The following is a 26578-nucleotide window of genomic DNA, read 5'->3' on the forward strand; positions in this document are numbered from 1 at the left end:
TAAGCAGTTGCTTCTCACTGTATTCTTCACTGACTCATTCCCCTACCCTTTTACTTCTTTTCTTCCCTGAAGAAAAAAGATGATCCATCTCATCTAAGCTCAGCCTTTCCTCACCTAGGCTCAGTTAGGCAATTTAATATATCTTATTATGAATATATTAAAATGTTAAATATGCTAAAACTTTAGCTGTTATTAATAACTGTTACAGCTATTTTTTTTGCAGGTCTTCTCCACTGATCCACTACTTAACCTGTAGATAAATAATACATTTCCTGCTTTACTAAGCTTAAAAATGCCTAATATAAATTCCATTTTCTCAACTTCAGTATTTCCCAAATGCACACATTCTCTTCTTCTTCCCTTTGTTTTCAAATGACAAAATATTTTTTTTCTTATTTCTTTGGCTGATTCCTCCGTCTCTTCTTCTTATGTAGTCATGATGTAATCAACAATACATTTTCTTTCATCTTTAGACCCTACCTTTCTCCCAGTGACTTCTTCTCTTCTTTCCCTACTTCATATTTATGCCTTAGCAGATAAATTTTGTTGTGCTCAAAGCACAACTCTTTGTTTCAAAGCACAACTCTAAGTTTCTTAACTTTAAGTTTTACTTCAAGTAAAACTTAACTAGTTTTACTTTAAATTCAGGATCACAAATCTCAAATGATTATACAGCATGACTGGACCAATCTACACTATCAGAATATGTCTATTTCCATCCTCATCAAAAATGAATACTGACATCTTCTCTTTCTCTTCCAAATTTTTATATTATCCCCTTTTTGCCTTTATTCTTAGCTTGTTTCTTACATCATCAAACAAGTGGATGCAAACTATCAGTCAAGTTAACAATTGACCAAAAATACCCCATAGAATCTTATGAAAAAGATTTCACTAATGTTCATATAAAGGAAGTAGTCCTAGGACTACCAAAGGCCATCTTCTCTACTATACTTCAGATTCCATTCTCTCTTATTCTGTCAATATTTTTGCTATTGCAGTTACCTAACAGATCATTCTCAGCATGTCAACTTGGTACAGTATCTCTTATCTTTAAAGTACCCTCCTATGACCCCACCCCTCCTAAGCTTCAATCTGAACCTCTTCACATTAAAATTTTTCATCTCTTAGCCAATGTTCCCTCCTCATCTTGCACTCTCTTATCATCCCTGACTAATCAGATCTCCATCTCTACCCAAACATGATCACTCATAACTTCCATGCTTGTAAATATCTCTGGTTTTATCCTACTTGACCTCTCATCAGCATTCCACACAATGGACTAATCTCTGTTTTTTCTTGAAATGCTTTCTTTCTCATTCATGTTTTCACATTTTTCTGGTTTTCCTCTCAATCTCTACCCCCTCTTTCAATGTCCAATTTACATTTCGTTTCTCTTCTTCCTTTAACTTCATGTGAATATATCAGAGTATGTACTCAACATCTCCACTTGCTTGACTGGTAGACATTACAAACTTAGCAGGCCCAAAACAGAACTGCTGATTTCCAGTTTCAGTTCCAAAGATGCTCTTCCCAGTTCTCCACATCTTAGGAAACTATCAATTCAGTATTGGACAAAAACTCAAATACACAAAATTAGTTAAGTGCCAGCACTAGGACTTGAACTGGGGTCCTTAGGTTCCAAATATGCAGTCCTTTTAACTTTCTCCTGTACTTGAATATGTCATATATCTACTTAACAATTTAATCAAGGAAGAAGAATAATGATCATGATAAATAAACAATTGTGTGTTCTTCTGTAAGCTTTCTCATGAAGAGACATTCTTAGGGTCACTAAATTCTTCATTCTCCTCCATTGCACAAAATGCTGTTTCTTTAATGCTTGGGTGGCTAGTGTAGCCTTGAAGTCTGATGGTATATTTCTATCGCTTAAACACAAGGCAATTTTACTATGGTGATATTTGTCTTTTAAAGAGCAAACTAAATAAGACAGGAGAGAAGAATTAACTACTAATTAGGATACAACTTCTGAAGTGAATCTTTCTTTCAGTGCCCTGAGGAGTCCTTTCAAGCAGAGAGAAATGTGGATGGGTTTTTCTTTCTTATTAATATTTTGATTTTTAATGTAGCCAGAGGTTTAAGAGAGGAGTATATTTTACAAGTGTCTGAAATAAAATCTCTTGCAATCTGACGGTGCGTTTTCAGTTATCATGACAGAGGGGGCTATTATTGCTAATGACTTATGAGGTACAAGCTTTCTGTAGAATTTATTTAGGAAGGAAATTTGCCCTAGAGTAGAATACATTTGGTAGAAGTGTATTTTTACATTTATTTCCCTTATGTGAATATTTGGCTAAGTTCTTTGTGCAGCTCTCACTAGACCTCAATATTTACTAACTGACACACTAAACTTTCTTGGTGAAAACTGGTGTTTTGAGTTGTTTCAAAACCTGTAGGTGGAGTAAGTGTTTTCAGAACATGGTAATTTTTAAGAATGAATTATGTGTCTTTCAGATAAAAGTATACTTTAGGAAAATATTATTTTACCTTTTCCCTAGGAAAACAATATTTTGTATTTATATAATTTCTCCTCAGAGGCTCTCCAAACACTGTATAGCATAAACATTAAATGTTCCTAGAGTGCTATACATGAGCCATTAGTATTTTGTGATTAGAAATTGGAAGAGTCCAGATCCAGCATGGTTAAGACTTCCTCCAAATTACCAAGCAATATATAGTCGAACTTAAATTCTATATATATTTAATGTATATTTAATATGTTGAGTAAGTAATGATTATTGCTACCTGTGAGAAACTACAAAGATCATTTTTTAAAGTTTTTTTAGAGTATATATTTTTTTAAATTAAGATGGTTGAGAATTATTAATACCTGTATCAAGAACACAAAATCTCAGCTTACTTCTAGTGGGCAGTTATAGATCTAAGTACATACTTGTTTTAGTCCCATGCATTTTTTAATAAGATCACAGCAATGTAATTTATATTTAAATTAAATTACCACCAGCAGTCTTAGAACTTCATTGTCCACAGGAAATAACAAGAATAGAAGCCAAAATTTAAACTACATCTCCCTAAAGAGTATATGCTAGTGTATTGTAAAAAATATATCAGTGTTCTTCATTATTTCAATCTTTGCTTTAGCTTTTTTTTTTTTTTTTTTGCTTTAGCTTTCTAATTCCTCAGTGCTAAAGTAGCTGTTTCTAAACCCAAAGGGGTTCTTATTTTCAGTAACAAATTGATTAGCATAATCCTTCCTTTTGTTTATTCAATCACTTAAAACCTATTTTTGAACATCTGTTGTGAGCTGAGTAATGCAAGATGATGGTGGCATAGAGGGATGAACACAATGACAGGGTTGTGCCCTGCATGCTCTGGGAACACATAAGGCGGCTGCCTACCTTTAACTAGAGGCTGGGGATCAGGGAGGATCTATGCTATAACTGTACAGGAACTATAGCAGAGATCTAGGCAGTTTGAATGATAATATAGGCCTTTAAAGGATGCCACAATCCCAAGTACCCTTGTCCTGTTCTTTCCCGTCTTTCTTCTTCCAGAACTAAGAATGGAAAGAAATGAACCAGTGTAGACACTCTTCATTAAGAGGAAGTGTGCCCAAACAATACAAATGAAGAAGAACCAATGGTGGCCAATGGTGAAAATAGCAGAGTACCCAAATTCCATATTTTAAAAATATTTTGTTTATTTATGAGAGAGAGAGAGAGAGAGACCAGAGGGAAGAACAAAGGGAGAGGGACAAGCAGACTCCCTGCTAAGTGCAGAGCCCAATGCTGGTGCTCAAACTCATGAGCCTGAGATTGTGACCTAAGTCGAAATCAAGAGTTGGACACTTAACCAACTGAGCCACCCAGGCACTCCCCAAATTCTATATTTTAACAGTGATTCAAATCATTATTTATTTCTCATTTCCTCATTAGGAAATGATGGATTATAATGCCTGTGTACTCAGGACAATTAATATCCATATGCTGAGACCGATGTCCCCCCAAAATACTTCCAACTAGTAGCATGTACTGGGATCAGCAAATTGTTTTTCAAAGTAATAGTATGTTTATGTAATAAGTGACACTCATATACATCAAAACTGATTAGCACAGCAACATGATACTAGTCACATATGATCAGCTCATTCATTGCTTTTGTGTTCATGCTTTTGTTCTAAAGCTATTTTTAAAAGTATTTTCATGTACTTATAGCCTCTAAAAAGGACAGATAATAACATACCATTAGCTTGAGAACAGATGTGTCAATTGGCAAACGACCTATTTGCGTTCTGATCATTTGATTCAATATGCATATTTTTTTTATATCCTGAAAATACTATGAATTCCCAGAGGTAACTGTCTTTTAAGAAGAGTGTTAATAATCACTGGTGGATTCATTACTTTTCTGCATCACTTTACCAATTTGACATTATTCATAGGTTTATTAGTATTTTGATATGGTATAGACATTTACAATGCCTAATTGCTGGCAGACTTTTACTTTTATATGTGTAGAGTGTTGATAAATTTCCAATGAAATTTGTCATCTTCCTAACAGAGAGTGTACCCATTATTGACATATATTCAGGTTTCTCTGTTGTTATGCTAATAACTCTCTTTCACTTGTTTTGGAAAGGATTTGAATTGGAAATTGTCAATTGCTGTGAAGAGAACAATTGTAGTTGTTCCCATTACTGTGAATGTGTACTTGGGGCAGGGGGTGGCCATTGTTCCTGCAATCAGAGACATCAGCTTGATTCAGATGAGAAAACATGCATAGGTAATGTATGGTAAATGTCATCTTCAGAATTTGACCAGGATTCATTTAGCCCTTTCCTCTCTAATACATACTTAGAGCTGTAAATATGAGCCATGTCTCTCAAAACTGCAAGGAGAATTAAATTGAATAGTATCTCTGGCTACTGGGCAAATGCAAAAGAAAGATTACTTGGCAGAAGACATCATTATGTTTAGATGGTTACTTTGAAATTAAAGGAGACTTAAAACATTTTAACAAAATATGTGGACTTAACAGTTTTATGTCAAGAAAATATTGCATAGACTACCTAACCATTCAATGTCATTTGAAATTCAAACAGCACATGTACCTTACTTTACCTCAAGCAGAAACTAAACCATGTGCATTGATGTTTAACTTGGTAATGATTTGGGTGAGTGTTCAACTTTGGTATGGCAAATAACTACATTCCAAAAGAAAACTTTAAAAGATATTATTCTTTGGAAATCCCAGCTCAAACCCATTCTTAATGGATAACATTTTCAACATATTACTAGAACTTTTATCAAATGGGAATCTAAGAATGAACTCCACCCTGACATTGCTCTGTATGAAATGTTTAAACTAGAATATCCCTACAAACAGGGATAGTGAGCATCAAACTGTATTACTATGTACTTTGGTTCTGTGAATCTATAAGCCCCTAAAGCAATTTGTCATTATTCAGGAATTCTGATACCATTCTTTTGTGATACTTTATGTCACCTTTCTTAAAAATTATAATATGATTACTGAAAAAATCTTTGGGGCACCTGGGTGGCTCAGTGTTTGTCTGCCTTTGGCTTAGGTCGTGATCCCGGAATCTTGGGATCAAGTTCCTCATCATGCTCCCTATGGGAGCCTGCTTCTCCCTCTGCCTAAGTCTCTGCCTCTTCTCTCTCTCTCTCTCTGTGTGTCTCTCATGAATAAATAAATACAATCTTAAAAAAAACAAACAATTTTGACCATTTAATACTAGTCAATAGGATTAGAGACAAACTGAAGTATAATAAAAGAAGAGGTGAATTTCAGAGGTCTAAGTATTTGGGATTTTTTATTTTGGCACTACAATGTGACAGAGTGAACTTAGAGATTTTGAAGTATTCTGGTTTCATAAATTATTTAACCAAAACAATCACATTACATGTTATTTCTTGATCCAACATTGCTTTGTGCATTTTTCCCAGTTACAGTGATTAACTTAATGAAACCAGTTGTTTCTCTTGCCAATTTTTATGTAATGAAAAATAAGTTTATATGTTTCTATCTTGTTAATGTTTTTATCTCTGAAAAATGTAAAGGGCTTCCTTCTTTCCTCCCTCCTTCCCTGCCTTCCTTTCTTCCTACCTATCTTCCCATTTTGATTATTGGATAAGAGAAACTGGAATTTTGCTAAACCTCTGCAACTTACAATCTGGTGTCTTTCCTTATTCTTTGAAAAGTACAATTCCGCAAAGCTATTATTTATAGCTAGACAAAAAATAAATAAATAAATAACATCTGCCAGGGTCAAAATGTGGAAAAGTGCATATTTATGGTATTTCAGCAGTCAACATGATGTTATATTGTTTATGGCTCAAATTTATTTCATTTCGAACAATAAATAATACTCATTCCTTAAGTCCAAATATTCACTAAAGGCAATGATTTGTTCGGAGTGTACATATGCATACTTCGCTTACTTGCCTGAGAGCAGATTAAGGCCATGTATGCTTTGTAAAAACATTCATACATAAAGGAAACTAAATAATTTTTTAGCTTATTCTAAGACTAGTTTTTTAAAATATATTTGAATATACAAATAGATGTGAAAATCAGTCATCCAATCTGCAAATGTTTAGTCTTACCCAAGTGCAAATTTTATTAGAGTTAAAACCTAGAGATGTGTTAATGTAATTTGAAAGACAACTGTCTAAAACGTGACTATCTGATCAGCAATAAAGTCCCTACATTTTAACAATTTTTAATTATTAGAAAATATTTTTAAGATTTATTTATTTATTTTAGAGAAAGCAAATAAACAGGGGCAGGGGCAGAGGGAGAGGGAGAGAATCTCAAGCAGACTCACCCCTGAGCACTCATTGTTGTGCCTGATGGAAGGCTTGATTCCACAATCCTGATATCATGATCTGAGCCAAAATCATGACCTGGCCACTTCACCAACTGAGTCACCAGGCGCCTCTAGAAAATATTTTTTATTTATACCTTTTGGAGCTTTGTTCAGTGGTTACATATGGGGAACAGATACAGAAGCTCAAGTAATTTTACTATTTACTTTTGATGCTTCTCTGAAATTAGAGTTAAAATGTCAAATTGTTTTGCCTACTTACAATTAACGTTCTGTTTTTTATTAAGGCTACATTTTTATGTGCAGGTGAATTTCTCTGTAATATTGCAATATTTGGCATATTGGCCTATGTAGGAAAAAATAGAGATGAAGAAAGTTAAAAGGGAAAATAAGCAAGCAAATCTCACCAAATAAGATCAGAAAAAAAAAATCAAGGAATTTGGGAAACATATGATGCAAAAATTGGGGAGACAGGGCATTTTAAGAAAGGCTTATAAGGTGGAAAGGATAGGGTTTCAGGTGAGTTCCAGATTGAGGAAGTTATGGATTAGACAACCTAGAACTAGCCCCAGAGGAATGATAATAGAAGAAGAATCCAAAATGGATCATAAAATGATAAACTAAGAAACTAATTTTCTAATTATGTGATGTAGCTGTGCTTCTAGCTAGTTGAGAACAAGGGAATCCTGAGACCTGTATGTTTAAAGGTTCTGGTGGTATCTGAGAAGACCTTAAAAAAAAAAAATCTTAAAATTAAAAAAAACCAAAAAACCTAAAGGATAGTGTTTTAGATGAAATGAAACTGAGTTTTTTTTAAAAAGTTTTGGTCTCCTATATTCATGTTCTTTAATCCAAAGGACAAAGAAGGGTTTGATATTAAAAAGGCAAAAATATCATGTAGAATTTTGTGAGCAGCACTACTTATGACATTTGGCAGGCAGAAGAGTGTTTTGTGTCCAAATGACCCTCATTTAGATATTTTATGGTGACCCTTCACCTTGGCTGATTGATTGCATTTTTTCTCTCTTTTTTTCTTATCTGCATTTCTTACATTAGTACCCTTTCTAAGGTTAATTGAGACACTGACCTTTTATATCTGTGGCTGCTCGTGTAGTTACAGAACAGTGAAATTTAGTAAAGTCAGCACTGCAGGCCACCCAACTTAACAGCTCAACAAACAGACGGGGTAAAACTGAACCAAGGGCAAATAGCCAAAAACCCTGACCACACAATCCCCAGGTGTCTAGCCTAAGGAAATAGTGGGTGAAGAGTCTGATGCTACTCCTCAGCCAATTATGCTAGAAATGATCACCTCAAAACTCAGGCCAGATATCATGTAGCGGAAAGGTTCCAATTTGACATCTTCCAGTGCATGTTTATTTTCCTCCAGGCCATTCTGTCTTAGAAAACAACATTCAGGTTTATAGAATTGTAGAATAATAGGTGTTGAAGGAGACTTAAAGACCATCACTTAGAAAACTGTTTATCTGATAGTCCTGCCAGGCTAATGGTGTCACTGGTGGTGATCGAAGCCCCTAGACCCCCCTCACCCATCCAGTCAAAGCATCATCGAAAAATTCAAGCAAATGCCCTGAAATATTGCCATTTAAAACGTAACATTTACAGTGACTTTCTACCCCCTCTGAATTATGGTTACCACATCTCTTGCCAGTCACGTGGAATCCTTTTGCTTGGGGAATGCTCTTTCATGTGAAGTTCTAGAAGAGTAAACACCTTATGGAGGCTAAGACTACCTCCGCTTTGCAGCTATGAAACGCTCACTAAATGGAATTTTTTTGGGTCTTCTCAAGCTGTTTTTGTTGTTGTCATTGTTCTTCAGGCTCTCTGTTGACTCAGTCAGATTGCTGTTTAAACTGGGAAAATAGCAGATAACTCCTTTCCTGTGCTTATAAATGCATTTGGAGATTATTTACATACTTTAAAAATAAATAACAAGCATAAGAAAAAGCAGGAAAGAAACATAAACCCAAATGTGGGCCTCATTCTTTTTGTGTTATAGTTTCTCTAGTTTCTCTGATGTATGTACAGTGTAGCCCTAGAAACAGAAAATGATTTGTAGAACAGTTGTGACTTGGAAGTGAGGCTTATCGATACTTCCCTAGGTTGGTTCAATTCTTGTCCCTTAAATAACAGAAATGTCCTTTTCCCCTTCAGACCTTGATGAATGTGAGAGTGGAGAACGCTGCTGTGCCCAACTCTGTGTCGTCGTCGACTGTTTAGGAAGCTATGAAGGTAACAGGTAGGCTCTATCAGTCCTGATGGTGGTGGATGTGATGGTAAATTCCTGAGATCTAACATGAAACCATTATGTGATGGGGGCATCAAGGCAGAAGGAACCTCTGAGGCCAAGTGTTAGGGGAAGAAAGGGAACATTTTGACACTCTAGGAACTTGGATTTGTACGTGGTTCTACCATTTACTACTATATGAACTGGGACGACCCTAACTGCCCTGAACCTCAGGTCCTCATCAGTAAAGTGAAGACAATAATAGGATCAGTGGATAAATTAGGTAAAGTAATAAATGTAAAGGGCCTAGTACTGTGATTGACATCAAGAAATCACTCCGCTGAAAGTAGTTATTATTATTATAATATTCATTGGCTCATAATCCCTTTTACCTAATTTAATATATATACAGGCAAGTGAGAGGCCGTAGCACACTGCCATAGGAATCACTCATGGCAAGCTTGACTGGAATTAAACATGGTTACTGAAACTCATTTTAATTAGGGAGTTATAGCAAAATGATTCCCAGTTCATGCGCCACAGTCCAAATCTGTACTGAACCCTTTACATATCTGACATTAATCTAGCTAATCCAAGCTTTAAGATGAGTCATTTTACAATCTTCTAACTTATTTTTTTTTAAGATTATTTATTTATTTATTCATGAGAGACACAGAGAGAGGCAGAGACATAGGCAGAGGGAGAATGAGGCTCCCTGTGGAGAGCCCGATGTGGGACTCGAACTCAAGACCCTGGGACCACAACCTGAGCCAAAGGCAGACGCTCAACCAATGAGCCACCCGGGCATCCCGTAATCTTCTAACTTATTTGTTAAAATTGATTCACTTACCTTTCAGATGCTTTCTAAATATGTATATATATTTAAATATCATAGGAAATTTAGGTGAGTAGGATTAATTCACCCTTTTTAATACTATTATGAATGGCTCATATAAGTCATTGCTGTAATTTATTTCTTAAAGTTTATCTTAAATATACAACCTTTAAATTTTCATTTAGGATCAATATTATTATCTTGAACCATGTTTTCTTTTTAAATAAAAGCAAAGATTAGAGAATTGATATCTATTTCAATAATGGTAAAATCATGTATGAAGGCTTTAATGCCTCAGAGAGAATAGTGTTTCTTTGCTTAAAGAAATAAATTACTGCACTCTGTTGAGGATGATAGATATGTTTCTTCATACAGATAGCCAAGCTTCCCAGCCTTGCAATGTAGATAATAGCAAAGAATGCAAAACTATATCTATATATTCTAAACACAGTAGAGTATATTACCATTTGCCACATTCCATCCAATTAGCAGGGCCAAAAAAAATTGAATTTCATGTACCATCTGCTTTTAAGTAGAGTGAGCCAAGAGATGATTGTATGGCGTGAATGTACATACTTGGGTACACACATCCAAATGGAAAAGGTATCCAAAATCTGAAGCAAAACTTAGAAACCCAGCTTTATAAATGAACTTTTAGTATCATAAACATGCTGACCAGGGTTTGGGCTCAGATGTGGACATATATGCCATCAGTTAAGCCAAATGAGACCAAGGCTGGGGCTCTTTCATTTCTAAAATTCTCCACAAGCCTTGTACGGAATTACACATGGAGTAATGCTTCACCATAGATACTGAATAATTCAAGAGTGATGAACATTCTACAAAGTGGTGCACTCAGACCATTGAATTTTTTTTTTTTAAGTTGTAAATTCTTCATCAAAATCGTGTGATCAAGAATTCAGGAAGAACTTGTCTGTGTAGATGAACTACAGTAAACTTGGAAATGAGTGGAGGAAAAGTAACTGGCAGGGTATACTTGAGGAAGAATTCAGGGACTTTGCCTTCTATACGGCAAACCCTTAGTATATAGCCTGATAGAGGTGACAAGGGGAGAAGAATTATGCCCATGAGGTCATAATGTCTATTTGATCTCTCCACACCTAAAAGCAGACATTATTTAAATTGTCCTAGACACAGAGGAGAGTCTGTCTGGATGTCAGTATAGTCTATGACCAGCTGTGTATTAATTCTGTGGGGACATAAGACTGTCCCCACAGAAGGCTGCAGAAGAAGAAGGCTGCAGAATTGGAAGTGATGGGAAAACTTGCATCTGTAAGTCCCTGTGAAGAATGTTATTGTATTTCTTCTAAACTACTTCAACCCTTATTTTGTTCTTGGAGAGCAACGGAGACCACATGTCCCTTACCTCAACCTGCCCTCCCCCATTCTGTCTTCACAGACTGAGCTCTTCCTTTTCCTTTGGTTCAGTCTGCTGCTGTGGCTTCAACTTCATGCTTGCTGCTTCTCACCTGCATTTACAAAAGACTTTTTGAAAGGGCCTTCTCAAAGAGTTGCACCTTCCAGTCGCCCCCTGCCTCAGCTGTCTGGTTCAAACTCTCTCATTTCTCTCATCAACCACTGCTCAGTTTTTCCTTCTTTTAACCATTGTGTTGAATCCAGGCCTTTTTCTGCTTGGCCTTAGCCTTAGATGATGGCAAGCTGGAGGAAGAGCGGAAGAATTAGAAGTTGTAAGATGTCCAGGTCTTCGATTCAAGAGCCCACCTCAACTGCTTCATGATGCCGCTATCTCTGTGCCTCCCACGCACGAAGATGAAGAAGATGATGATGAGGAGGAAACACATATTTGAGGAGAACTGACTGCTTTGAGCAAAATTAGTGAGTAAGAGAATTTATTTCATTATACCCACCTCTTTATTTTTAGGTAATGCACATAAATTCTCTTAAAGGTAATTTCATTATCAATATTTAATGCCATCGGATGTTTTGATATGTTAGCAAGAAAAGTGGGACCAAAATTAGTTCTTCACTGCTTCCCATCAAATTCACCGTCCTTTATTTTTCTTCCTTTTGCACAAAAAGGTTTCCATGTAGGTATGGGTAGGGGTGGGGGTGCAAGTTGGAGGGGGGACTGTGGAAGTGCATATGGTGAAATAGAGCTGGAAGCTCTCCTTAAATTAGCATAACAGGGAGAAGGATTGGATTAGGACCTTGTGGTTCTATTAAAACTCCACTAGAAGTCATTATTATATAGTTGAAATTTACCTCAAATAGCCTTAAAATCTAGATTCTTTCTACATTTTAAAATGCCAAGAAGCAATTGTTCATTATGCTAAAGTGGACCAAGAAAAATATCTTTAAAAATGTGAGCAGTTTCTCTTATACATCCACGCAACAGAACTGAAGCATCAAATCACTTCTGATCAAAATAAATTAGCATACCCTCTTTCAAAAGTAACAGTTTGCAGCCAGTCTGCTGCCTCTTTTTTCTTTTCTTTGTAAAACAGAGCTGCTCTTTTTGTTCTCCCTCTATTCATGGCATTTTAACACTATCGAAGCTGGATGATTGCTCTAGGAAGAGTTGGTTGAAATGGAGAAATATTTTAATGTTATGGTCAGTCAGTCCATAAGAATAATACCAAAAAATGTGTCTGTATAAAAATGGAAATGTTTTATTGTTTCTTAATTAAACTCCTGATTCTTTGGCCACTCAAAGTCAGAAGAGAAACAGAATAGAGACCTGGCTAAACAGGACAGGCTTTCCATGAGGAAGTCTGAAAGATCTGACCTAGAAACAGGAACAAAACTTAAAATGGAATGTTCCTTAAAACGACTGAAATCAAGTCTCTCCATTCTTATTCAAATTAAAGTAATTTCCCTGAGGAATAGAATGGAAAATCACATTATGGTACATTTATGCAATAGAAAACTACACAGCCATTAAGAAATAAACTAGCATGCACACAATATGGGTAAGTTCCACGAACATTCTACTGAATGAAAGAAATTTGATACCAAAGACTGCATGCTTTATATAAAGTTCATTTATATGAAGTTCATAAGTAAGAAAAATATAATCTGTGGTGACAGAAATCTGGATAGCACTCAATTTGTGAAGCTAATGATCAAGAAATAATCAAATCACCTTTGAGTTTTTGCGATGCCGGTAATAACCTGTATCTTGACCTGGATGGCATTTACAAGGGGTTATTTACATCATGGAGAAAAAAGTATGAAGTGTACACTTGAGTTTTATGCACTTGTCTGCATGCATATTAAATGTCAATATTAAATGTTTTCTCTTTGAAGAGAAAACAACAGCTTTGCATTTTAAAAAGCCTGGAAGAGGGGCACAGGGGCACCTGGGTGGCTCAGTTGTTAAGCATCTGCCTTCAGCTCAGGTCATAATCTGGCCCCATGTAGGGCTACCTGGTCAGCCAAGAGGCTGCTTCTCCATCTCCCTCTGCCCCTCCCTGCTGCTCATGCTCTCTCTCTCTCACTCACTGTCTCTCTCTTTCAAATAAATAAATAAGATAAATAAATAAATAAGTAAGTAAATAAATAAATAAATAAATAAATAAATAAATAAATAAATAAGCCAGCCTGAAAGGAAGAGCACCAAAGTGCCAGAAGCATTGATTCTTTTTGTGTTCAGGAATCAACGGTAATTTCTCTTTACTTTTTTACTCTCTTTTACTCTTTTACTCTCCTAAATAGTGGTTAGGGTCTATAGTCCAAGCTCTGTTTTAAAATATATTATTGCTATTGCTTTGCTATTCTCTTTGTCTGAAAGTGCTTAGGAAATATGCCCAAGGATCTTTTTTCTTTTCTTTTTTTGTTTTTTGAGGAATGAAGCATCTCATTTCCATTTCCAGTGATATAAATGGTATGAACCAACTAAGATGGTATCATCATTCAGAGGGTGAAGATCACACCTTCAGACACAATAGCAGTGTGAGCTGTGAGGACCATAGGAAAGGAGGCAGATGCCTGGAAGGAAGGAGTGAGTGCTCTTGCCCAGATGACTGGGGAGATAATCTTTGCAGCACAGTAAGTCATACTCTGGAGAATTGGTAAAAGGCTAATGAGCTCTCCTTTACTACTAGTAAAGTACTGTGTTGAGTTCTCCTATATGTGTGCTCTCCCTAAAATGTTTTAACAAGGTAAACAATTGATATGATGAGAAGCTAATTTATTTGCTGTGCATAAAGAATGCCTATGAAATGCTGAGGTTTTAAACTGAACATGTGATTAAAAGGGGAGATTTTGTGTTACCTGGGCAACTTGATGTGCTGTATCTTGTATATATTCGGAACATAAAAATTAATAAAGGATCCTAATATTCTAGGCCTATAAAATCCCTCCATTTAAATAAATCATTAGGCCCTGGCAGGCTATTCCCAATGAAGAAAAAAAGGGTTTGTGTTACAAAGTGCAATTAATGGAACTACTTGACTGCTTCATTTTGTCTGTGGTTTTTTTTTTTTTTCTTTTCCTTTTCTTTACAAAAATGTGTTAATGTAAGCCAATGACACTTTTAAGTTTCTTATGTCTCTCAGGAGAAAAATATCAAAGATTTGAAAAGTGATACCTTGAATACATCTTTTCCTTTGCATTTTAAATGGAGGTACTTGTAGGAGAGAAAATTGCCAAGTACTGAAATCAAAATATATGGACTGGTTCCTCTTTGTGTTTAAAATTTCCCTTATAAATTTTTTAACAAGAGGGTTTTCTTTCCTTCGTTTTTGTGATTAGCTGGGAAGATGATATGAGCAGATTTTCTTTTGAACCCCTCGCATATGGGAAGAAAGATGACAAGATAGATGCAAAACTTGAGTCAGAACACAGTGAAGTAGTTTACCCAAAATTACTAGTTAGAGTGTCGAGGATCTTCCTTAAGCATCCCTCTGATCATGTTCCTATGCTGCTCAAAATACTTTAAGGGTGACCCATTTCCTGATACATAAGCACACACTTCTAATATAGTTCTGGCAAGCATCTACAATCAGGCCCTCATAAATCATTTTCTTTTTTCCTAATCATAGCTTTTTGCTCAACTTATCATTTCCAGCAAACTAAACCACTCACTATTTAATGCTTTGCACTTTCAGCTTTGTGTCTTTTGCTGAACTGCTGTCTTTGTCTATTGCTGCTTGTTGCATGAAGCTTTTTTTTTTTTTTTTTTGCATGAAGCTTTATTTGATGACAACTATTTTTGGTGGACTGCAAGTCACCGTCTCTCTCTCTACATTGAATTAGAGTTAGCTATCTCCTATTATATCTCCTCTACTAGACTCAGAGCTCATTTATCAGGTCCTATCCATGTTTCACCAAAGGGAAGGCACCCAGTACGTGAATGGACAAATGAATAAAAGTTGGCATTGAGACACCCAGCTATATTGACCTGCAACTTGATGCATTCAGCTGTATGCAATTAGGATCAAATAAATGTGGTTTGATGACTATTAGGAAGTAAATACTTCCCTTAAATCCATTTCATTGGTAAATATGTATCTTCTAAACCCTTGATTTCTAACATGGCAGCATGGGAAATGAAACTAAAAATCTATCTCAAATACATCAGAATAAAACCTCTCTGATACACAATTAACATAGAAATATTGAAAATAGGGATCCCTGGGTGGCGCAGTGGTTTGGCGCCTGCCTTTGGCCCAGGGCGCGATCCTGGAGACCCGGGATTGAATACCACATCAGGCTCTCGGTGCATGGAGCCTGCTTCTCCCTCTGCCTATGTCTCTGCCTCTCTCTCTCTCTCACTCTCTCTCTCTCTCTCTGTGACTATCATAAATAAATAAAAATTTTAAAAAATCTCTTTAAAAAAAAGAAATATTGAAAATGAATTTGTTGAAATAAAGATAGGATGATTTCTTCCTTAGCTTCAGAAAATCTTGCTGTAAGAATTCAAAAAAACTTACTGCATATAAATCAACAATGTAGGTTTCAACCATGTTCCCAGTTTCTCTTTCCTATCCCCTTTTGTTTTTCTCTTTCCTTTCTTTCTCCATTGCATAGTATATTCAGGCTTAAAAGAAAAGAAAAAAGTCAATAAGCAGCCAAGTTTCCATGTTAGTATCTGGAATGGTGTGGGTAGGTAGATAGAGAAGGTGATAAAGTGCAGTTTTATAATATTTAGCCAATTATGATAAAATATCAATTAAAATGGTTACTTAAATCATCTCAACAGCTGTATTTGCTTAAGTCGCATTTTCCCCAATTTATTTTTTTAATGGAATACTATACACTTCCTAAAAACCCAACAAATCAAAGAAAACAGTTGTTTGCTTGACTTCATCAATCTTTGACAATGCAAAATACCTTGGGACCTTCAAGCCAGTCTTAGCTACATTCATTCCCAGTTAAAAATACATGCCATTTTTTTTCCTACATTTTCTTCCCATTTTTCAAAATAGAAGGTGCCATTTGTTTCTCATTAAGGTTAATGACAGTTTCACAACAAAGATGTCTAGGTAGCTGTGAAAATGTGAGTGTTAGAGTTTAAGGAACAAGGTAATTTTGCATGTGAATCTTGATTGTTCATTTCATAAGAACCTTCGTTCTTCAGTGACCATCATTTTAACTAGCTGCATTTGTAATTCCCCCTAGGAATGATTATGCCATCCAAGCTAGAAGTATGCCTGTGACTCTTTCTGGGTCTGCAACCCACAGAGATTTTTATTACCTGTAGCATTCTGATAGACAAACATTTCTTTCTCCAATTGTATCGCAAGTATATTACGCTGCCTGTTCACCTTCTCTACTTTCTTCAAAGCTTTTTCTCCAGAGACCCATGGAAAAGTATCTAGCAGCAGATATCTGACAATCTCCATATCTGTGATTGTCAGAATGGAGGCACCCATGATCCTCTGGACAGTGCCAGTACTTCCCCCTCCAAGAGTTCCTGGGAAAACCTACTGTTTATAGGAGGTAGCTGGTGCTAGTCACATGACATAGCTCCTTAACTTCTTGAAGCTTCTAATAAGAAATAAACTAAGTGAAAATTACATCTAAGGGCACTTGGGTGGCTCAGTCAGTTGAGTGTCAACTCTTGGTCAATTCTTGGTTCTGGCTCAGGTCATGATCTTATGGGTCATGAGATTGAGTCCCTTGTCTGGCTCCCCACTCAGTGGAGAGTCTGCTTGAGGATTCTTTCCCTCTACGCCTCCCTCCACTCTCATTCTCTCCCTCAAATAAACAAATAAATAAAATCTTCAAATGAAAATTACATCTGTATTTTTCAAGATAGCCTTTTCTGAAGAAGAAAAAACGTGGTGTCTATGGATACAAATGTACAGTTGCTTTGACTGATACCACATATATCTAAGCAGGATAAATCTTGATACAGAGAAAGGCTTTTTCTTCCACTAAGCAAAAAGTTGAGTTTGTGTATATAGGTTTGGACATAGGAGTTAGAATTTATTTGCTCTGCATAATAAAAGGAATAAAAAAAATAGGGCTCTTTGGGCAAACTAGGGAGGAAAAGAAAGATCTGAGAAGCAAAAGAGAGGATAGAGAGAGAAAAAGACAGGAGAAATGAGGGATAAAAATCTCACAAAATGCCTATGAGTGCTGTGTGTGGATTTTACATAGAAACCAATGAAGAGGCCATATTTTCAGCATGAGCAGATAAAGCACAAAAAAGAAACTGCTTGTACAAGCCCAAGAGCTGAATGCAGAGTCAATGCGGAGAAGAGTCTTTGGAGACTGCTAGAAATCCTGGGGAGTTTATTAGATTCTCACAGATCACAGAACTGGAGATATGGAAATCAAGTTTACTTCCCTTTCTGAGAGATGTAGAAAGACTCCTGTTAGCATTCCAGTTATTTATGCCCCTGAACAATGTTTATTCACTTATTCAAAAGATATATATGAAGTAGTAAGGCAACGTGTATGCTAGGTATTATGATACAGTAGCAAAAAAAAAAAGATGGAAAATAAAGAAGATTCTGGTCTTTCCATGTGGAACTTACAGTCATATTCAGAGCAGACATAGGTTACAGATGTTGGTAGGTATTAAGACTTAAATATTAATGTATTAATATGTGTTTGGAGGTCAGACTGGGAGGCAAAAACAGACTGCATGAGCCAGGGAGCAACGTCTGGAGAAGTAACATTTAAGCTGAAGTTAAGCTGAAGATGGAAAAATGAGGAGATGTGACATGGGATGAGTGAAGGAAGAGGGCCCACACCGAGAGGGCCTCCTACCAGACTCTGAAGTGAGAAAGAGTGAGGTTTACCAGAGGAACGTGCAGAAGGTCAGCTGGTGGAGCAAACAGCCAGGGAGATGTTAATACAACAGAAGTCAGCTGGTACAGGGACCCATAGGTCTTGTTAAGATTGGAGTTTCTGATCTGACAGCACAATGGCAAGTCATTGTAGAATTTTAGACAGAGGGTATGGAACCATATCTGTGCTTTTTAAAAAAAATCTCCCTAGCTTCAGTCCAATTACATTGGACACATCTTACCTGTTACAGTCTCCTTATTTCATATAGCAACAGCTCTTGCACGTTTTTGCATGTGGATTAATATTTGCTTTGTGAGTCCTTCTGACCCTCCAGGAACCCCCAAAAGGATTCTTTGGGAAGAAATGCAAAAGGAAGTGTAACTACACCGACAATGGCCATCATCACAGGGTCTGTGGTGCTTGTATGTGTGGGCCAGGGTGCCTTGGGAGGTTTTGTCACCTGAGTAAGTCATGGGCAATAATTTGCCCTCTACATGAAGCAAGAAGGCTAAAAAAGTACCAAAAATATGTTAGAGGAAGAGGGTAAAAAACCTAGCATTTTATATAGTCCTATCATATATATGATGGTTTACGTTCTAGTCTTTGTTTAGCCTCCTGACATTATAGAATCTAGATTTTGATGAATGAAAGAAAACTATTTCTGAATCACTTACTTTTTTTTTTCTCGTTATTTACCTCAAGAGGATTTCATGGGCACCTTCAAATGGACATTTGACACTTTAGGAGAATTGAATATCAAAAGCCCAGAGCTACTTTCTTTTATTTCTGTGTTCTAATGCAAAGCAATATCCTTCCCCAGGATTTCTAAAACGGCTATTCATTTTGCATTTTGACCATCCATCACATTTTGCAAAAGTTGCAAGAAAATGAAATCACCAATAAATACTTCAGCCCATCAGAAACTTTTAGGATTTCTCCTAGTGAATCAGTGCCAGATGCCCACCACCCCATCTTGAAGCTGTGTACAAGTACCTGTGAGCCTACAGAAATCTCTGCCCTGTTCCTCTGCCTGTTTCACATGCCCTCTGGAAATCCTTCCTCAGTGAACCTCAGTAATACCATGACCTGCTTTTTAATAACAGAGACCTTTTGGAATCTTATCTCGTATTTTTACCTGAATGTCCATCGATCTTATCTGCTTTATAAAAGGCACGCCCCTTGAAAACAGAGAGTAAACTGTGAATACTCTAATAAGAGAGTCTGTGAAGGCATCGTAGAAAACTGAACCTGGGTCATGAAGAAAGGTAGGATTGCATAAGCAAAACAGAAAGGGAGGGGGAAAGGCGTGGGTAAATGTGAACAATGCAGGTATAGATGGTGTGTTCCAGAATGTCATATACCTCCTAGAATATGCCAGGAGAAGAAAACTCACCAAGAAACAAACATAGCATTCTATTATTATTCATCTAGGGTAACAAGACACACCCCATTTTTAATAATAAGTTTTGAATATCTTATAAGTAATATCAGATGTTTTGGCAAAACCATTTAAATCATAGTTCATCTGGTCAAAAACCCAAAGAGTAGGTGATGGGGAAGGTGATGGTGGTTACCATTTGGAATGTGACCACCTTTAAAAAAAAATACACATTCCAGTTCTTCAGGATTCTTATTGCTCAGACTCAAGGCTTCATTTATTAATGCCTCTTACCTGGCACTCGGAAGCTAGAATTTGCAACCCCATATTCTCTAGACTTGTAATAAATTACCAAAAACTGAGTGCCTTAAACAGCAGGAATGTATTGCCTCACAGTTCTGGAGCTAGTAAGTCTGGCATCGAGGTGTTGGCTGGCATGATCCCTCTGAAGTGGCTAGGGAAGGATCAGTTCCGGGCCTCTCCAAGCTTCCCAGAGTTCCTTGGCTTGTGGTCATTTAAGTCTCATCTTCACAGGGTGTTTTCCTGATGTGAGTCTCTCCATGCCCAAATTTCACCTATTTATGAAGATGCCAGTCATATCAGATTAGAGACCCAATCTCACTCCATCCTGACCTCATTTTAACTAATCACACTGGCAGTGACCCTCTTTCCAAGTAAGGTCACATTCTGAGGTGCTGAGTGAAAGGACTCCAACATATGAATCTGAGAGGGCACATCTCAGCGCATAACGAACCCTGAGTAGACATTGGACTGCCAAAAGATGTTACTTCTTCCAGATGTCCTTTTTTCCCTCTGCTTATTTTCACGGTTATATCTTCTTAATATACCCAGTTGTCACATTTAAGCATTCTATTATGTCTGGGCTGTTCCTTAAACCACTATTCTATGTGCTGAACCCAGAAGAGTAAAGCACAGAAGCCAATCCAGGGAAGTTAGTGCTGTGCGATGAACAAGGGGAGGCCTATCAAGGAAGACCAAAGCTCTGAGAGAGAAAGAGAGACAGAGAGAGACCTGAGGCTTCGTTTGTCTGGGAAAGGACTCAGAGGCCACAGGAAGTTTGAGAGAAGATCACGTAATTTATCATCCAAATGGGAACATATTCACATGAAAAGAGGTCCTGTTAATAAATTTGTTCTGCTTCAAGGGAACCGTCCCTGGTCACTGGGGCAAGGATCCCCCTACATGGTGGCATTGTAACCACTACTTTAAATTATCTCTGCTAATAATAGCAGATATTAGCAGATGCTAATAATCTCCATCCAGTAGAAAGTCAAGTGGTTTATTTTGTTTTCTCCGAGTAGCTTTTGACAACAAAAGCTCTACAGACACAGAATGCAATTACCTTGAGCTTGGAGGTTACTTGAAGGATCTTGATAAGTCCCTTGGACATTTGTAATGAGGGAGGAAAGAACATGTCAGTGGTTTGGGAAAGGGAATCAAATTACTGGATATAACTCCGCAAAGACAGAACTGAGGGTATGTTTTCCTAAATGCAAAGGTGGAACTTCTTCACATTAGAATTCCTGTGCTGACTACCCCCACCCCCCCTAAGACTCAACAGCATGGGGGAAATATTGAAGGGAAGGCAAGCACCATTTGCCAAAAATGTAGCCAAGAAAATGTTGCTGTCATGTTGAAAGTTGTGTGTAATCTACATGATGTAAAATTAGTTCGGATTACCATATAATGAAAGGGAAAGAAAACAATGGTGAGCCTTTACATCAGTGCTTGTCCATCATCTCCTTGCTGCAGCACAATGAGTATAGGGCCTGGCAGGTCTTAACAGTCCCTGGAGAATATTAACTATAGGCACCAATGGAGCACGTTGAGAAGCAATTTCTCTCCCAGAAGCACCAAAGCCTTTTAAGTAGTTCAGGCTTCACTGTTCACATCCAGTTGCCAAAAAGCAAATGAATTGCCTGATTTGAAAGACATTTGTTTTTCTTTTTCTTTTTTTTTCTTTCTTTCTTTTTTTTTTTTTTTTTTGGCAGTCAGGATGATCCCCTTGTTTTCCCCATAATCAGGCCCTGCAGAACTACATGCCTGTACACTTGACAATGTAAAAGAAACAAAGCATGGTTTTCAGGTGACCCGTTTGCCTCAATCTGCTTGCAGACTGTCCCAAGGGGGTCTATGGAGCTGGCTGCTCTTCAGAATGTCAGTGTGTGGAGGAGAACACCCTGGAATGCAGTGCCAAAAATGGCACTTGCACCTGCAAATCTGGTTACCAAGGCAACAGATGCCAGAAAGGTACAATCTGATGATAAATTTTCTTTCTTCTCTAATAACAATGCTCAGCCTTTGTTCGGCACCATATGATCATTAATTAGTTAACCCACCAGTGTCCTCAGGAGACCGGTAAGCTTTATTAATCCCCTATTTGCAGGCGAGGAAACTGAGACACACGGAAATGAAGTTATTTAACCTTGTCTTCTCAGCTTCTGCTGTTAGCCATTCCCTGGCCAGCTTGAGCAAAAGAAGAAAGATCAAGTTGCAAGAGAATCTGATCTTAAGAAAATTAAAGCCGGCCAGTCACTTCTTTGAGCTGAAGTAATCAACCAAGAGTACTGGTAGCTTCCAGAGTTAAAGAACTGTTTTCTTTATACCTGAAGAGAAAGCGTTCAAACAAATACAATTCAAAGATTCTAACCATGAAGTTTTGGAAAATTTAAACAGAGTTATCAGTGTCATCCTTTTTCAAATATCTTTTTAAAGATTTTATTCATTTACTTATTTGAGAGAGAGAGAGAGTACAAGCAGGAGGGGTACCAGAGGGAGAGGGAGAAGCAGGCCCCTCGCTGAGTGGGGCTCCATCCCCGGACCCAGGGATCATGACCTGAGCCAAAGGCAGATACTTAACTGACTGAGCCACCCAGGTGGCTTCTTTTCAAGGTGCCCTTCTTTTTCAAATTTGTAAGTATTGTAGAAAAATTGTTAATAAATCCATAAATATAAAAGTTTATATAGAGCAGAATTCCAATTATAAATAATGTATAGATATGTAAGTGTGTGCATGCATATGAATTTGGGAAAAGTGTATTCTAAGATGTTAGTAGTACCTGTCTCTGGTTTGTGGACTCATGGAATGCTCCTCCCTAGGTATCTATCTACATGGCTCTCTCATTTTTTCACAAAGTTTTATGTTATGTTTTCACTGAATCTTGTCAGTCCTGCCTTACTTAAACTTGCAAATTGCAAAACTCCTTGAACTTTAAAATTTTTTTCCAAGGTCATCTTCAAACATACTATTCTTTTTATTATTAAAACATTTTCCAATTATTATTATGTCTGATATTATTGCCTTTTCTTCCTGAGCAGCAGTATGTCCATCTAGATTCTGTGGAGAAAGGACTATTTCTGTTGCTGGATTGTGACTTTCTAGGCAAAGAGGAAAATAACTTAGGGAAACAGAAGCCTGACATAACACAAATGAATGAAACACATTTGTGTTTAACATCATATAAGAGTAGGTCCCATGCCAATCTCTAAACCTCCCCCTGTCTTAACTGATATTTAGACCTACCTAGAGTCAGCCCCTTCTTCAATAATTCTCTAAAGGAGTCATGCCCTAGAAATCAACGCATGAGGATACAATGCCATACATACACACCTGGGTAGATTTAATTTATTCTGATAACATTTTCTTTAAGCAGCTGCTGAATATACTATATTGGAAAATGCTTCTGAGATTCCCACTGTGAAGGAAAATGAGTTGAAAGTATATGTAAATTAGCAAAATAGAGAGGTCACCATAATCTCTGGAAAACATATTATTTTTCAATCAGATAACTTTGTCCAATTCTGATATTTTTGTCTAACCACAAAATGAAATTATGAATCAGACTGGAGCGGGTGAATGGGATCGCCATGATTGGCAGTTGAAATCAAGGCAAAAAGAGCTCTCGAAGAGTTGTGCATGATGAAAATCAGGCCTGTTGTTTTTCTTTATCTTTTTTAAAAGAGTGAAGTAGCCCAAGTGCTCCTAGAGCCAGACATATCTTTAAAAATCTTAACTCTAGACCTGTGTCTAGATTGCCGATGAATAGTTAATTAAAGACTGCAAATTGTTTCAATGGCACTAATGAACAGTCCTCTCCACAATCAGCACCAGGCTTTATTTAGCCTATCAGCAATGACTTCTAAGAGTAGAAGAGCTACTTTCTATGTGAATCTGTGAAATAGCAAAAAAAGAGAAAGCGAGAAAAAGACAGCCAGTGTCTTTGCCTTATTTTGATTAGTTTGTAGCCTGTGGTATTTTGGACCTTAACTATAGGCAGATCTCTAAATGTGGAGGTCTCTGGTCCAGAGAGCCCACTGAGTCCATCAAAAGAGACCTAGTCAACCTTTATGGCATCATGAGGATGACAGATTTTTGTTACTATAGTTCCACTTTGGATGCACTTCAAATTGTGAACTCTGGTGGTCTCTAAAATCAAGTTAATTGACTTGAGAGATGCTAAGCACCTAGTATTGTAGCACAAGTTGTGTGTGGTGGCTGAGTTTCAGTTTCAAGGCCAGAAGACCTGGGTTCAAATCCTAATTTTGCTACCTAAGAACTGGATGACCCAAAGTAAGTCACTTTACCTCTCAGAGCTTTAGTTTCTTATGTAAAAAGGAGATGAAGTTGCTTCTATCACATGGCCGTACTTATGGAAATAGGAGCTAATTTATGTAAAGTGCTTGGCACAGAGTAATGATCAATTGATAATCACCAGGAATGGTATGAACATCCCAGAAAATGTCATAATTCTGTTTTTCAGAGATTCCTCCCAGGGGGAGAAGATACTTCACAGCCCAACTTGGACTGATGCAACTTTCCACAATTGTCATATATTTAGGAAAGTTCCCTGGTTTTCCTTGTATTAAAAGAATACTTTCCACCAGGTTTCTAACTCCAGCAGCTTCAATGGTAGTCCAAACACGGGACTGCCTGCAACGGGGCCCCACTGCATCTGCCATCCTTTCCAGCTCAAAGGGCATTCAACAAAGCAGCACATGTTCCTCTTCACTCACGTTATGCATTGCACACTTTTATAAAGTACACAAATTATAAACCTCTGGGGTGATTATTCTGGCTTACAAAAGAAGCAAAGCCTGGGACAGGATTCAGGCAATCATTTGGGGACAACTTCCCGAGAACTACACCTCCCAAGTTTCCTTTACAAATTACATCTCATTTTTAGGTTTTGTTCTGTGCAACTGCCTCCAAAGATATATATCAAAATTGCTTCCATTGTTACTGTCTGAAAAAAACACATTTTCAGCAAAAAGCCACCTCTGTCTCTGTGTTTCCAAAGTGACAAGATTTGGCATCATGTTGATTTCTTCAGGGAATATTTTTGGAAGTGCCATAAATCCATGGAGGCTACACGAATGTGGCTTTCCTTGCAGCTCAGTCATACACAGATACACTCGCATAACACGCACGCACGCACATTTTTCCAACCCTCTTATGTGACAGAAGAAATCAGGGACCATCTTGCGATTCATTATACGTCTTAACTCCTTTCTTTGTCTTTATTTTTATTTCTATTTCGCAAGCCTGTTCTGCTGGCCTCTGGGGACTGGAGTGCCAGCTCTCCTGTGGACCCTGTGAGAATGAAAGTCAGTGCAACAAAAGAACTGGAAACTTCAATTGTCCTCCTGGTTACACAGGAAAAGCCTGTACCACACGTAAGTCATTAACTTAGACAGAATACCAAAAAAGTCAGTAAAGCTGTTAGCTTTACAAATGCTCCTTTTTTTTTTCTCTAACTGCTCTGTGAGATAATATGTTAGGGTGTATTTTAATTATCTATTGTGGTATAACAAACCACCCCAGTACTTTGTGGCTTACAACAATGATTTATTATTTATTTTGATCCTGTGGGTTGATAAGATGGTTCTCATGCTTTTAGCTAGCGAGTAGATCATCTGGGAACTTGGCTTGACTGGCCTTCTCAACCTACCTTTCCTACACACAGCATTTCCACAAGGTCAGCTTGAACTTTCTCGCGGCATGGCAGTCTCAAGACGACAATCCTAGAAGCAACACCCTAAAAGTTCAAAAGCAGAAGCTATAACATGTCCAAAAGCTGAGCTTCAGAAGCCACATGTCACTGCTTCTGCCAAATTCTATAGGCTAAATCATGTCATAAGGCCAGCCAGACCCAAGGGGAGGAGAAAAATTTTACCTTATGATGAGTGAAGTAGCAAAATCTCATTGCAAGAGACCTGCAATGTGGGAGATGTGGTTGGAGCCATCCTTGGAGCAAATCTACCATAGTGCACTGTTTCAAGTTACACTGGAAGGCACTTTCCGGATGGATCTACTAGGCTGTTATTTCTCATTCTTGTCAAAATGGGAGCAGATTATAGACTCTTAAAAAGTGATTAAACTGAACCTGCTTCGAAGAGCTGGTGGAAATATTGGCCTTTCTATTTGTGATCCTTACATGGCCCCTGATAACCCTGCCTGGGTGACCTTCTCCACTTTAGTTCATTGGAACAGTTTAAGAACTGGAAGGGAGTCGTGGACTGGATGATCCAGCCAGTTTTTTTTTTTTTTTTTGGACCTTAAGCAGGGTCCAAATTTTTTATTACAAATGTATCTGAGGGGATCCCTGGGTGGCGCAGCGGTTTGGCGCCTGCCTTTGGCCCAGGGCGCGATCCTGGAGACCCGGGATCGAATCCCACATCGGGCTCCCGGCGCATGGAGCCTGCTTCTCCCTCTGCCTGTGTCTCTGCCTCTCTCTCTCTCTCTGTAACTATCATAAATAAATAAAAATTTAAAAAAAAAAATAAAGTTTAACAAATGTATCTGAGGTTAGCAAGAGTCTGTTGCTTTTGATTGCCTATGATTTTATAAGGTGTAAACAATGATCCTAATTGGTTTTCAGGGCTTAGGACTTTCCATAAACCAACAAGCAAATAAAACCAGAAACTTACATGTAAACATAAAATGTAACACCAGGATAGTATTTAGCACTGAGCTAATCATCTCATCATTTTGGGGTAATGCATTACTACCCCTACAGATAATCTTCAAGCAAGAGCGATAGGCTA

At 37.4% G+C, this 26578-nt stretch overlaps 1 protein-coding gene across 3 annotated transcripts in view; it reads left to right on the plus strand.

Moving 5' to 3' along the window:
* The window catches only part of LOC112645926 (uncharacterized), a 548956-nt gene that overhangs the window by 465144 nt on the left and 57234 nt on the right, over positions 1-26578 (plus strand). The window contains exons 13-17 of one of the 3 annotated variants that reach the window (XM_049105761.1): positions 9005-9089; positions 11576-11773; positions 13739-13941; positions 21650-21784; positions 25076-25207. In XM_049105761.1, the coding sequence (XP_048961718.1) occupies positions 13741-13941; positions 21650-21784; positions 25076-25207 (468 nt within the window). In that variant the 5' untranslated portion in view covers positions 9005-9089; positions 11576-11773; positions 13739-13740. Of the gene's footprint in view, positions 1-9004; positions 9090-11575; positions 11774-13738; positions 13942-16745; positions 19401-21649; positions 21785-25075; positions 25208-26578 lie in introns of those variants that run through there. The other 2 variants (XM_049105760.1, XM_049105762.1) reach the window with 2 other exon arrangements.

The sequence above is a fragment of the Canis lupus genome, chromosome 34, assembly GCF_003254725.2.
Source record: "Canis lupus dingo isolate Sandy chromosome 34, ASM325472v2, whole genome shotgun sequence".
NCBI lineage: Eukaryota > Metazoa > Chordata > Mammalia > Carnivora > Canidae > Canis > Canis lupus.